At 52.5% G+C, this 15094-nt stretch overlaps 1 protein-coding gene across 3 annotated transcripts in view; it reads left to right on the forward strand.

Moving 5' to 3' along the window:
- LOC119966203 (cytoplasmic dynein 1 intermediate chain 1) overlaps positions 1-15094 on the forward strand; it is a 377588-nt gene that overhangs the window by 350449 nt on the left and 12045 nt on the right. For all 3 annotated transcript variants that reach the window (XM_038797532.1, XM_038797534.1, XM_038797533.1), the window contains exon 16: positions 11461-11586. In XM_038797532.1, the coding sequence (XP_038653460.1) occupies positions 11461-11586 (126 nt within the window). The remainder of the gene's footprint in view (positions 1-11460; positions 11587-15094) is intronic.

The raw sequence follows: 15094 nt of genomic DNA on the forward strand, positions 1-15094 counted from the left end.
CTAACCTCCTTTTCTGCCCGCTAGCATTGATCGGGAACACCTCACTCTACCATACTCAATTTATACCACGAAAACTGGCCAAATTGCCCCAAAATCCCTATTTGCCCCCCCCCCAGTGCAGCCCAACAGGTCCAAAATATTTAATAGCAACCAGCGCCTGGGCATCTGCTGACATCTACCCTCCTTTCACAAAATCCTTTTGATCCTTTCCAATTAACCCAGCACACAGTCCTCACTCCTTGATACAAGCACCTTTGCCAATAGCTTGGCATTGACATTCAACAACAATATCGGTATGACCCACACTGGTCTGGGTCCATATCCTTTTTAAGAATCCGGGAGATAGAAGCCGGCAACAAAGAAGGGGGAACTCCCCTCCCCATCTCCTCTTTCCCCCCCCCCCCCCCCCCCTCACGTCATTAGACGCCCTCACCAGCAATGTCCCCAGCTGCGCCCCAAACCTTTTATAAAACGCCACTGGGAATGTGTCCGGACCCAGGGCCTTTCCCACCTGCATCGTCCCCATGCCATCCATCACCTCCCACAGCCCAATCGGATCCTCCAGGCCCTGCACCCACCCTTCCTCCACATTGGCAACTCCAACCCATCCAGGAAATTCCTCATCCCTTCTTCCCCCTTTGGGGCTCCGACTCATACGGCCTCCTATAAAAGGCCTCAAATACCCCATTCACCCTATCTGGACCTATCTTACCCCCGTCGTCCCTCACTCTACCAATCTCCCTTGCTGCTGCGTGCTTCCTCAACTGATGTGCCAGCATCCTACTTGCCCTCCCTCCGTATTCATACACTGCCCTCTGGCTCTCTTGCACCTGCCCCACCGCCTTGCCCGCTGACACTAACCCAAACTCTACCTCTCCATTAACAACCCCTCCGGCGCCACTGAGTTACTCCTATCCACGCTCAGGACCTCCTTGACCAGCCTTGCCTTCTCTTCCCACTCCACTCTCCCTGTGCATCCAAATCAAAATAAACTCCCTCCTAGCTACAGCCTTGAGTGCCTCCTACAACGTGACAGCTGTGACCTCCTCTGTAGCATTCACCTCCACATAGCCTTGAATGGCAGCCCTCACCTGCTCACACATGCCCTCATCCGCCAACAGCCCCACATCTAACCTCCACTGCGGCCATTGGGCCTCCCTCTGAACCACCCTCAGATCGAGCCAGTGCAGCGCATGGTCAGAGACCACGATCGTTGAATACCGCGAGTCGGCTACTTCTGCCAGTAGCGCCTTACCCATATAAAACCATCGATCCGGGAATACACCCGTGTTGTTCCTGGGAGAAGTATGAAAACTCCTACACCCTCTGTGTCCTAAATTTTGACAGGTCCCCGCCCCCCCCCCAACCCATGCGCTCAATGAACCCTCAGCTCCCCAGCCACTGCCGACCTCCTAAACGACTTTGGGCTTGACTGATTCAGGCTCGAAACTAGGATTGTGTTTGTGGTGATCCACTGTATATATATGTGTGTGCCTGTATTAGGGGATGTACAGCAGTACCTGTACTACAGGTTCGCCTGGTAGCCCCTGCTGGCTAGCTCTGCCCACAAGGAGCCGTATAAATATGTATGAGTTCTCCTGAGCAGCCATTCTACCAGCTGCAGTTGGAGGATAAACATCACGGATATCAGGATCAAACCAGATCGCTTGCAGCTGGATCCGCAATCGCCGAACGCCAGAAAGGACTTTAATCACTGGCTGGCTTGCTTCGAGGCCTATATCAACTCAGCGACTCACGAGCCGACGGAAGCTCAGAAAATCCAGGTTCTCTACTCAAGGTTGAGCTCCAGCATGTTCCCGCTGATACAGGACTCGCCGAATTACGCAGGCACCATGGAACTCCTTAAAGAAAACTACGTCCAGAAGACGAACACTCTATTTGCAAGGCATGTACTCGCTACTCGCGTACAACTACCTGGTGAGTCGATTGAAGACTTCTGGAAGGCCCTTATCCCTCTCGTACGGGACTGCGGCTGCCAGGCCGTCACAGCCACGGAACATTCCAATCTCCTCATACGTGATGCATTCGTGACGGGGATTGCATCGGACCCCATCCGGCAACGACTGCTGGAAGGGGCCGCGCTCGACCTAACGTAGGAAACTTTAGCGCTCTCCATAACGGTCGCTTCTCGTAATGTACAGTCCTACCCTGTTCACCGCACGGCCCACCCATCCTACCCCTCGTGGACCCTGCAACCGACCCCCCCGACTGGGACCGCTCCTGCACAATATGCCTGCGCTGCCCGCCACACCGCGTACTCTGGGGGTCCTCGCCGCTACTTCTGCGGCCACAGAAGCACCCCCGCCAGCGCTGCCCTGCCCGTGCCGCCACCTGCAAATCCTGCGGCAAGAAGGGCCACTTTGCGGAGGTGTGCCAGGCCCGCGCAGTTGCCCCTATCGCGCCCGATTTCTCTCCCTTCCCTCAGCCGATCGCACAATGGGTGCCGCCATCCTCTGCTCCCAGGGCCACGTGTGACCAGTGGGTGCCGCCATCTTCTCCCCCCAGGTCCACGTGCGGCCCATGGGCGCCAACATCTTGCGCCGCCCCCACAACGTGCGCACCATGGGCACCGCCATCTTCCCCCCCCCCCAGGTCCACGTGTGGCCAGTGGGCGCCGCCATCTTGCCCCGCCCCCACAACGTGCGCACCATGGGCGCCGCCATCTTCTTCCCCGCAGGTCTTTCGGACGCCGCCATTTCGTCTCCCCCTCGGGACTGGACCGCTGGACCCGCGTCGCTGCCGCTCCTCATCGGACTCCTCGGACGATCGCCCGCTGCTCGCCTCCATGACGCTGGACTAGTCCCGTCCTCTCAACCTGGCCACCGCTTCGACGACGGTGCTAATCAACGGCCACGCGACCTCCTGCCTACTAGACTCCGGGAGCACCGATAGCTTCATCCACCTTGACACGGTAAGGCGCTGCTCCCTCGCGGTCCATCCCGCCAACCAGCAAGGCGTTGAATTCAGCGGTTTCCGCCTGTACGTTCTCCCCAATCTCTGTGCTACACTATTACTGGGCCTGGATTTTCAATGTAACCTCCAGAGTCTCACCCTCAAATTCGGAGGGCCCCTACCCCCATTCACCGTTTGTGGCCTCACGACCCTCCAGGTTGACCCTCCCTCCCTCTTTGCCAATCTGACTGCAGATTGCAAGCCCGTCGCCACCAGGAGCAGACGGTACAGCACCCAGGACAAGACCTTCATCAGGTTCGATGTCCAGTGCTGCTTCGGGAGGGTATCATCGAGGCCAGCAATAGCCCCTGGAGAGCCCAAGTGGCAGTGGTTAAAACTGGGGAGAAACACAGGATGGTCGTGGACTACAGTCAGACCATCAATCAGTACACGCAGCTCGACGCGTACCCCCTCCCTCGCATATCAGATATGGTCAATCAGATTGCACAGTACCGGGTCTTTTCGACGATTGACCTTAAATCCGCCTACCACCAGCTCCCCATCCGCAAATCGGACCGTCCATACACTGCCTTCGAGGCGGACAGTCGCCTCTTATCAATTTCTTAGGGTTCCCTTCGGCGTCACTAACGGGGTCTCGGTATTCCAAAGAGAAATGGACTGAATGGTTGACCGGTACAAACTGCGGGCCACGTTTCCGTACCTGGACAACGTCACCATCTGTGGCCACGATCAGCAGGACCATGACGCCAACCTTGCCAAATTTCTCCACACCGCATCTCTCCTCAACCTTACTTATAACAAGGAGAAGTGCGTGTTCAGCACTAACCTCTTGGCCATCCTCAGCTACGTAGTCCAAAACGGACTCCTGGGGCCCGATCCCGACCGCATGCGCCCCCTTATGGAGCTCCCCCTTCCCCACTGCCCCAAGGCCCTCAAACGCTGCCTGGGGTTCTTCTCCTACTACGCCCAGTGAGTCCCACAATACGTGGACAAGGCCCGCCCACTGATACAGTCGACTCAATTTCCCCTCACGGCCGAGGCACAACAGGCCTTCGCCCGTATTAGAGCAGACATAGCCAAGGCCGGGATGCATGCAGTAGACGAGACACTGCCCTTTCAAGTAGAGAGCGACGCTTCAGATGTCGCCCTTGCCGCCACTCTAAACCAGGCAGGCAGACACGTGGCATTCTTTTCCCGCACCCTCCATGCCTCCGAAATTTATCCGTTGAAAAGGAGGCCCAGGTGATCGTTGAAGCGGTGCGACACTGGGGGCATTACCTGGCCGGCAGGAGATTCACTCTCCTCACTGACCAATGGTCGGTAGCCTTCATGTTCAACAACACACAGCGGGGCAAGATCAAAAATGATAAAACCTTGAGGTGGAGAATCGAGCTCTCCACCTATAATTACGAGATCTTGTATCGTCCCGGCAAGCTCAACGAGCCCCCAGACGCCCTCTCCCGAGGTACATGTGCCAGCGCACAAGTAGACCAGCTTCGTGCACTGCACGACAGCCTTTGCCACCCGGGGGTCACTCAGTTGTACCACTTAGTTAAAGCCCGCAATCTGCCCTACTCCGTCGAGGAAGTACGGACAGTCACCAGAGACTGCCAGGTCTGTGCGGAGGGCAAGCCGCACTTCTACCAGCCAGACCGCGCACGCCTGGTGAAAGCATCCCGCCCCTTTGAACGCATCAGTGTGGACGCCCCACCTCTCCACCGACCGCAACACATATATCCTTAGTGTGGTTGATGAATTCTCTAGGTTCCCATTCCCATGGGCAGCACTGTAGCCTTGTGGATAGCACAATTGCTTCACAGCTCAAGAGTCCCAGGTTCGATTCCAGCTTGGGTCACTGTCTGTGTGGAGTCTGCACATCCTCCCCGTGTGTGCGTGGGTTTCCTCCGGGTGCTCCGGTTTCCCCCCACAGTCCAAAGATGTGCAGGTTAGGTGGATTGGCCATGATAAATTGCCCGTAGTGTCCAAAAGTGCCCTTAGTGTTGGGTGGGGTTATTGGGATAAGGTGGAGGTATTGACCTTGGGTAGGGTGCTCTTTCCAAGAGCCGGTGCAGACTCGATGGGCCGAATGGTCTCCTTCTGCACTGCAAATTCTATGATATCCCATGCCCGGTTATGACTTGAGGGCAGCACGGTAGCATTGTGGATAGCACAATCGCTTCACAGCTCCAGGGTCCCAGGTTCGATTCCGGCTTGGGTCACTGTCTGTGCGGAGTCTGCAAATCCTGCCCGTGTGTGCATGGGTTTCCTCCGGGTGCTCCAGTTTCCTCTCACAGTCACAAAGATGTGCAGGTTAGGTGGATTGGCCTTGATAAATTGCCCTTAGTGTCCAAAATTGCCCTTAGTGTTGGGTGGGGTTACTGGGTTATGGGGATAGGGTGGAGGTGTTGACCTTGGGTAGGGTGCTCTTTGCAAGAGCCGGTGCAGACTCGATGGGCCGAATGGCCTCCTTCTGCACTGTAAATTCTATGATCTATGACGTCTGCCACCGTCATCGAGGCCCTCGATTCCATATTCGCTCTGTTCGGTTTCCCCGGCTACATCCACAGTGACAGGGGATCCTCATTCATGAGCGATGAGCTGCGTCAGTTCCTGCTCAGCAGGGGTATCGCCTCCGGCAGGATGACCAGCTATAATCCCCGGGGAAACGGACAGGTAGAGAGGGAGAACGGGACGGTTTGGAGGGCCGTCCAGCTGGCCCTACGGTCCAGAAACCTCCCAGCCGCTCGCTGGCAGCAGGTCCTCCCGGATGCATTGCACTCCATCCGGTCTCTACTGTGTACTGCCACGAATAACACACCCCATGAACGTGTTTTTACCTTCTCTAGGAAGTCCACATCCGGGGTGTCGCTCCCGACTTGGCTCGCAGCTCCAGGGCCGGTTCTACTGCGTAGGCATGTCCGACTCCACAAGGCGGAACCCCTGGTGGACAGGGTACGCCTGCTCCATGCAAACTCCCAGTATGCCTACGTGGAGTTCACCGACGGCCGCCAGGGTACGGTCTCGCTCAGGAACCTGGCTCCCTTGGGTGCCAATCCCACTCCCACACACCTCCCCACCCACGCGCCACCTGCGCTCCCAACACCAGCCCCACCAGGTCCATCCCTCCTTCCCCTGCCCACGCTAGAGGACGAAGAAGATTTCGGCACGCTCCCAGAGTCATCCAGCTACTGGCCAGCACCAACACTGCCAGCACCGACGCCGTCGATGCCGCCACCGCCTGTACAGACATCGCCACCACTGTTACGTCGCTCCCAGCGAACCGTCAGACCACCGGACAGACTTAACCTCTGACGGGCACCGGGTTACAAGATGGACACATAATGTTTTTTCCTCCCCTCTGTAAATAATTCACAATTTTGTATATAGTTCCACACCACCCCCGCCGGGCTCATTTTTAACAGGGGATGAATGTGGTGATCCACTGTGTAATTGTGGGTGTGCCTGTATTAGGGGATGTACAGCAGTACCTGTACTGCAGGTTCGCCGGTAGCCCCTACCGGCTTGCTCCGCCCACAAGGAGCCATATAAATATGTATGAGTTCTCCTGAGCAGCCGCTCTACCAGCTGCAGTCGGAGGATAAACATCGCACTGTAATAAAGCTTCTTGTACCCATTCAAGTCTTTAGTACAATTGATAGCGCATCAGTGTTAAAATACGATCCCCCCCCCCCCCCCGGTAATCAGCCGATACATATCTAAATCAGGAATCTTCATCTCCCCTTGTGAAATGCAAATCTACTCAATTTGGGGCATACACGTTATTAACCCGGACTACCGGCATCCCTTCCAGCTTCCCACCAACCACCGCGTACCTACTCTTTCCCCCCCCCCCCACCACCCCCGGATCGGCCACAATACTCCCCACATCAAATCCTGCCGCCTTGTTGATCAACACCGCCCCCCTTCGTCTTCATATCCAGCCCCGAGTAAAACACGCGCCCCACCCATCCCTTCCTCAGCCTCGTCTGATCCTCCAACTTCTGGTGTGTCTCCTGCAGAAACACATCCGCCTTCAGACTCCTCAGATGCGTGAACATGCACAACTGTTTAACTGGCCTATTCAATCCTCGCACATTCTACGTGACCAGCCTGGTCGGGGGCTCCATGCTCCCATCCTCTGGGCCAGGTCAATCCGCGGATGTCCATATCTCCCTTCCCAACTGCGCCACAACAGCCACACCCATGTCAGCAACCCTCCGCTCCTCTATCCCCAAACGAAAAACCAAAACCGTCCCACGCCCCTTCCTCCTGGCAACCCCTCACTTCACTTCTGTTAACTAGCCGGCCCAGCTAGCATGGTGGCCCCTGCCCAGGGCCTGTAATCTCCTCACACCCCCAGCCACCAACAAACAAAGAAAAACAAAAAACATACTCCCCATCGCCGCTCCCCCGTCGAAACCGACCCCAAAATACCACTACAGACATTTTACCATACACACAAAGCTCCTCTCAAAAGTTCAGTGTCCTCACACACCTCCAAGTCCATCGCCTCTGGCGAGTCAAAATAAAACTCTTCCTTCTGATAAGTTACCCACAAGCGGCCAGGATACAAAACCCCAAACTTCACTCCCTTCTTGAAGAGCGCAGCCTTTAATCGGTTGAACCCGGCTCTCCTCTTCAGCAGCTCCATACCCAGATCCTGGTAGACCCGTAGCTCACTCCCTTCCCAAGTGCACCTCCTGGTCTGCCTCGACCACTTCAAAATCTTTTCATTGTCCAAGAAACTGCACCATCATCGTCCTCGGTGGCTTCATCGTCTGCAGCCTTCTCAGTGTCCTGTACGCCCGATCCACCTCGAGGGGCAGATCAAAGGCCCCCTCCCCCATCAAACACTCTAACATCCTTGCCACATATTTGGCGGCGTCTGCACCCTCAGGCATCCCAACCCGTCGAGAGCAATTCTGCAGGTCCTCCAATGTCACTGTCTCTTCTGGCTGTCCACTACCACCCCCAACTCTGCTGCCAGCAAGGCCATCTGCTCCTCATGCTCCCCCACCACCTCCTCAACCTTCTGTATCGCCAGGTTCTGACCGTTTACCCTCTGCCCCACTTTCTCAATCACTGTGGTGAGCAGCTCCACCACTTTAGCCAGGTTCTCCAAGACCTTCTTCCTCTGCTGCTGGAATTCCATCAGTTGTCCTTTCAATCACTGGGCGGGAAGTGCTGCCCTCTTGTCCTCTGCCATCTTGACCTGTGGCGCACCATGTAAACTGCCCTGCTCCAGCTGCTCTCGTAGCACTTCCCGTCCTCTGATCCATGAACCAGACTTACCAGAGGTGTATTACCTTCCCTGGACACTCACATACCTTTCGCCTTCAAAAAGACCCCCCCATACGGTTGGGGAAGGACCAACAAAATCCAACTTGAGCAGGAGACACCAAATGTGTGACCACTCACTCCATGGCCGCCACCGGAAGAGGAGCGAGATCCCTTCGGAGAAACCTGAAAATCCTTTGTCTTGTCAGACTGAAATCCTATGGTAAAACTGCAAAAACTACAGCGATCTGGCTTCTCCCATAAATACATCAGGTGGGATTCAACGTCGGCTGATGCCAGAATTGGGAAACGCGACTGGGCAGAGAATCGGTTTTGATGCTGAAGTTGGGTACCGGTTTCATGCCAAATCGCAATTCTACGGTGCCTCAACAGCGACTAGAGTGCATTCCACTCCGCACGTTCAGTAAACACAGTTAGCAGATCATTGGTGGGCCTGACCCGACATTCTCTGAGGCCTCAGCGATTCTCCGGTTCCACCGGGACAGAAATGATGGCGGGTTCCCTTGTGCTTTTAAAAATTGAGAAACAGGCGATGTGGCTAATGAGTGAGAAAGAGGAGGTCGGACACGGAGAAGCGCAACCATGGGTTACTGGTCCTGACACTGGCTGGGGTGGGAGGGCTCTGTCAGGGGCAGGAGGGGGAGGGGGGTGGAAGGGCCATGGGGCTGGGGTGAGCCTCCACAGGACTGGCGCGGTGTCCAGGCACGGAGTGCCATTGCCACGGCTTGCACGGCAGCCATTTTTCTGCGCACTCCATGACCACCCACCTTTGCAAGGACAATGACAGCGGACGGTACCCTTGGCAGCAGGGCGGGCGCCAGGGCCAGAGGACCCCACTGTTCCTGGCACCACGTGGCCATGGGGGAGGAGGGGGGCATGCAGGGGCAGAGTCCGCAGTGCCAACCGGGGCCACCGTGTAGCTCGTTGGACCTGGTTGGGCATGAGGTTTTGCACCATGCTAACATGTCGGCCTTTCATCTTCTGCAGACAATGGATGTTGGAATTCAACAAGCAATGGTGGCCTTCCTCCTAGTCCACAGCCTTGGGCAATATGAAATCGGGGAAGGCCCCAGGCCCCGACGGTTACCCGGTGGAATTCTGTAAGGAGTTCACGACAGACCTGGTACCACATCTATTGGCGGCGTTTAATGAGGCGTTGGAGAAGGAGGAGCTGCCGGAGAAAATGATGCAGGCAACGATCACGTTAATACCAAAAATGGGGAAGAACCCGTTGGAATGTGGGTTGTATAGGCCCGTATCGCTATTAAATGTGAATGTGAAAGCGCTGGCCAAGCTGGTGGCGGGAAGGATATATCTTGGGAGTGGTTGCAGAGGCACAGACAGGTTTCGTAAAGGACAGGCAGCTTTCTAGTAATATAAGGAGGCTGTTAAATGTGGTCATGACCCTGTCGAGAGTTCAGGAACCAGATGTAGTGGTGCCCATGGACACGGCGAAGGCATTTGACCGGGTGGAGTGGCGGTAACTGTTTGAGGTCCTGGGGAGGTTCAAATTAACTGAGGGCCAACGCTTCCAAAGTTAAGAACTTGGCTCCAATCGGTGGCACTGATGTTTAGCTCTGCAGATTTAGTTGGCACAATTGACTAGTCAAGGGAGGGTGAGGTAACATATCAGGAAAATGACTGCCTCTTGTGCAGACGAGGCACAGCTGATTCGAGTGAAGCCTGCAATTTGCATGACAGGCACATCCCGAGATGGCATCCTCGTTTTCACAGTTCATCATTTTCCTGCAGAATCCAGCCAATGGCTTTCGCATCTTGCCCATTAACTGGGGGGCACCATCACAAGAACCTATCACTGGCACCACAGTAATGATGTCATATCCCATGGTGGGAGAGCTCTTCATTCCCTAGTCCTGGTTGTCCCCAAACCGAGAGGCTATGAGGACATCCCTAGCTCTTTGGCTTATGTGGGCCATGGCCCGAGGTTTTTTTTAAAGCTTCTGGGTTCTAGCAGCATGCTTTACATTACTCCACCCGTGAGGGGATTTGGAAATTGGGATCTTGCCAGAGAGATTTGAGTTTCCCAGTCTCTCCAGATTTTGCACCCGTGCTGCCCTGCTCGCTGACTGCTAGTGTGGGCTCAAAATTGCCTCCAAAATTCATAACTTAGATGAAGAGATCAAATTTGCTGACAATACAAAACTACGTGGGAATGTAAGCTGTGAAGATGCTGCATTGATTTAAATGAGTAGGCAAAAAGGTGGCAAGTAAGTAATGTGGGGAAGTGAGAGATTATTTACATTGCTAATGATAGAAAAGCTGAATCTTTTTTTAAAGCATGAAACTTCTAAATGTTGCTGTTCAGAGAATCTTGGTGCACTCGGTTCATGGGAAGGAAGACAAAGATAGCAGGCAGGCACAGCAAGAAATTTGGAAGGCAAATACCATGATGACCTTTATTGCAAAGGGATTGGAGTATCAGAAATTAGGAAGTCTCACTCTGATTGTAAAGGACTTTGGTGAAAACGCACCTGGTGACTGTGCAATTTTGATCTCCATATCCAAGGAGGGATGTATTTGCCTGAGATGCAGTACAGTGAAGGTTCACTAGATTGGTTCCAGGATGAGCAGTTTGTCCTATCATAAGAGGCTGAGTACATTGAGTCTCTACTCTCTGGAGTTTAGAGAATGAGCGGTCATCTCTTGGAATCGTGTATGATTCTTAAGGGGCATGATAGGTTAAACATTCTGGGGTTGTTTCCCTGGCTAGGGAATCTGGAACACGGGAGCACAGTTTCAGGATAAAGGCTTGATCATTTAGGATTGCAATAAAGAGAACGTTCTTCATCAAAGAAGTGTGAATCATTCAAATTCTCTACCCTAGAGGGTATGGGTGCACCATAGTTGAGTAGATTCAAGGCTGAGATAATTGTTTTGGCTACTTGGGGAATGAACCGATATGGGAAAGGGATAGTGCAGTGGCTTTGAGGCAGATTAGTCGTAATCATATTTAATGGCAGAACAAGCTCTATTCCTGCTCCTAGTTCCCATGTTCGTATGAAGCAAAAGAAAATCATGCGGTAAACGATATATACTTTTTACTTTCATGTTTTAACCTAATATTTAGATTGTATTAGCTACAGTGAGCTTCTTTTGGTTCCATATCAGAGGTTCAGTGGAACATATGGCTACTCATGCTTCTATTTCTTATGTATTGGTCACTTAGGCTGTAAAGAAAATTAACTTTTTAATTTTGCTTCATTTTAGGTGCCAACAGCGAGTGCAGCTGTTGAGGGAACGTCTGCACTAAATCGGGTCAGGTGGGCATCAACTGGCAGGGAGATAGCAGTCGGGGATTCAGAAGGACACGTGTGGGTTTATGATGTTAGTGAGGTAATGAACATGTTATTTGTTCTAACATTATTTTTGTAATCTGTTTACTTGGTTTGATTCCATTCGTTGCTCGTGAATGTATCTATGCTTTTGAAATGCTACATCCTCATAAAACCTCAGAGAAATGTAATCTTGAATTTTTGTGCTACTTTAATATTCTACTTCGAAGATTGCTATAACTTTGCATATTTCTTCATGTAATTTACTGATTGTATTTAGCATTGATTTCATGATATGCATTGACTTGTATTTTCTGCTAATGATTCTCAGTGCTTATAATGAACAAGCCACTCAATTCAAGGGTAATTAGGGATGGGCAATAAATGCTGGCCACAGCCAGTGATGCCTACATTCCATGAATTAAAAAAAGACTGATGGCATGACTTGATTTCAACTTTAGGCATTAGATGATTATTTCTATCCACTATGCTTGAGTAGGTTACAGCTCATAAATAATAAATCTTTGAAATGTACCACGGTATGATTGTTCTTTCATGCTAATTAATTTTTAAAGTTAACTATGCATTTTTTCCCCAAACATTAATTATCATATTAAATAAAATTCAATGTAGTGGAAAGCATATTATCCAAATTCACATTATTCAAAGTTTGCCCTTCCAATCAAAGAACTCTCTCAATTATTTCTTACTGATCACTGGGTAATAGAAGCATACCTAAACAACGTAAAACTCTGCTTTTCATTTATTAAAATCTAAGTTCGTTTCTCCATCTTTTAAAGCAACATCCTTGTACTGATTTCAGAATTTTCAATTATTTGTAGAAACCTCAGTGAAAATCCTGAGTCTGTCATCAAAGGCTTTTTCCCCCAAACATTGAATTTTATTTAATATGATAATTTTTTTTTAATAAACATTTTATTGAGGTATTTTTTGGAATTATAACAACACAATAAACAATGTACATGAAACTATAAACCTAGTGCAAAAGCCGTCTCCCTCCCTTACAGGTCTCACCTTTATTAAACCCCCTACTCTAAGCTGAACTAAGCCCCCCCTTTCTGCTGACGATTAATTTTCCGTGAAGAAGTCGACGAACGGTTGCCACCTCCGGGCGAACCCTAACAGTGACCCACTCAAGACGAACTTGATTTTCTCCAAACAGAGAAAGCTAGCCATGTCAGTTAGCCAGGTCTCCCAGCTTCGGCGGCTTTGAGTCCCTCCAAGCTAGCAGTATCCGTCTCCGGGCTACCAGAGAAGCAAAGGCCAGAACGTCTGCCTCTTTCTCCTCCTGGATTCCCAGGTCTTCCGACACCCCGAAAATCGCCACCTCTGGACTCAGCGCCACCCTTGTTTTTAACACCGTGGACATGACATCTGCAAACCCCTGCCAAAATTCCCTAAGCTTTGGACATCCCCAGAACATGTGGACATGGTTTGCTGGCCCTCCTGCACATTTTTCACACCTGCCTTCCACCCCAAAAAAATCTGCTCATCCGGGCCACTGTCATGTGAGCCCAGTGAACAACCTTAAATTGTATCAGGCTGAGCCTGGCACAGGTTGCGGACGCGTTGACTCCACGCAACGCGTCCGCCCATAGACCACCCTCTATCTCTCCTCCAGCTCCTCCTCCCACTTGCGCTTCAGCTCCTCGGTCTGCGTCTCCTCTGACCCCATAAGTTCCTTGTAAATGTCGAGACGCTCCCTTCTGCTCTCCACCCTCTGGAAACTACCCTGTCCTGAATCCCGCTTAGCGGTAGGAGCGAGAATGTTGACACCTGTTTACGTAGGAAGTCCCGCACCTGCAGGTACCTGAATTTGTTTCCCCTCTCCAATCCAAACCTCCTCCAGCGCCCTCATACTCTGAAAACTCCCCTCTATAAACATATCCCCCATCCTCTCAATCCCTGCTCTCCACCACATCCGGAACCCCCATCCATACTTCCCGGGGCAAACCGGTGATTATTACAGATTGGGGACCAGACAGATGCTCCCTCTGCTCCCACATGTCTCCTCCATTGCCACCAGACTCTCAGGGCCTCCACCACCACAGGGCTGGTGGAGTACCGTGCCAGCGGGAACAGCAGAGGCGCAGTTACCAACACCCCCAGCCCTTGCATGAAGCTCCATACACTCCTATGCCAACCCTCCCCCCACCACCCACTTCGTGATCATGGCTATCTTCGCCGCCCAGTAATAGTTACTAAAATTTGGCAGAGCCAGCCCGCCCTCTCCCCGACTCCGCTCAAGCATTACCTTCCTTACCCGCGGGGCCTTGCCCGCCCAAACAAAGCCAGAGATCACTTTGTTGACCCGTTTAAAAAGGACCACGGAATAAAGATGGGTAGACATTGAAACACGAACAGGAATCTCAGGAGGACCGTCATCTTCACCGTCTGCACCCTCCCAGCTAATGACAACGGGAGCGCGTCCCATCTCCGAAAATCATCCTTCATTTGGTCTACTAGCCGGGCCAGATTTATTTTATGCAGCCGGTCCCATTCCCACGGCCACTTGAATGCCTAGATACCTAAAGCTTCCCCCTACTAATCTAAACGGCAGCTCCCCCAATCGCCTCTCCTGTCCCCTCGCCACTGCAAACATCTCACTGTTCCCCATATTTAGCTTATACCCCGAAAACCGGCCAAATTCCCCTAGAATCCTCATGATTTCCTCCATCCCCTCTAATGGGTCCGATACATACAGAAGCAGGTCGTCTGCATATAGCGAGACTCTGTGCTCCCCCCCCCCCCCCCCCCCCACAAGAACCAGCCTCTTGAGGCTCTCCGAGCAATTGCCAATGGCTCTATAGCGAGAGCGCGAACAACAGTGGGGAGAGGGGGCATCCCTGTCTCATCCCCCGGTGCAGTCTAAAAATGTCTGATGTTGTCCTATTCGTCCACACACTTGCCACAGGAGCCTGATACAGCAACCTGACTCAGTCAATAAAACCCCGACCAAATCCGAACCATCCCAGTACCTCCCACAGATAATCCCATTCTACCCGATCAAAAGCCTTTTCTGCATCCATTGCGATCACTACCTCCGCCTCCCTACCTTCCGGTGGCATCATGATCACATTTAACAACCTCCTTACATTAGCCACCAACTGCCTACCCTTAACAAACCCCGTCTCGTCCTCCCCAATAACGTTCAGAATGCAATCCTCAATCCTGGAGGACAAAATTTTGGCCAGGAGTTTGGCGTCCACATTCAACAGGGATATCTGCCTGTAGGACCCACACAGCTTCGGGTTCTTGTCCCGCTTCAGAATCAGCAAAACCGTGGCCTGAGACATCGCCGGAAGCAGCACCCCTCTTTCCCTTGCCTCATTGAACATCCTCAACAGCACCAGCCCCAATATCACAGAGATCTTTTTATAAACCTCCACTGGGTACCTGTCCCGCCCCGGCGGCATTACCCGACTGCATGGCCTTCAGACCCGCCACTATCTCTTCTAACCCGATCGGGGCCCCCAGCCCTTCTGCCAGCTCCCCGTCCACCTTTGGAAAATTCAGCCCCGCAAAAAGTACCTCATCCCCTCTGGCCC

Source organism: Scyliorhinus canicula, chromosome 5, assembly GCF_902713615.1.
Source record: "Scyliorhinus canicula chromosome 5, sScyCan1.1, whole genome shotgun sequence".
Taxonomy (NCBI): Eukaryota; Metazoa; Chordata; class Chondrichthyes; order Carcharhiniformes; family Scyliorhinidae; genus Scyliorhinus; species Scyliorhinus canicula.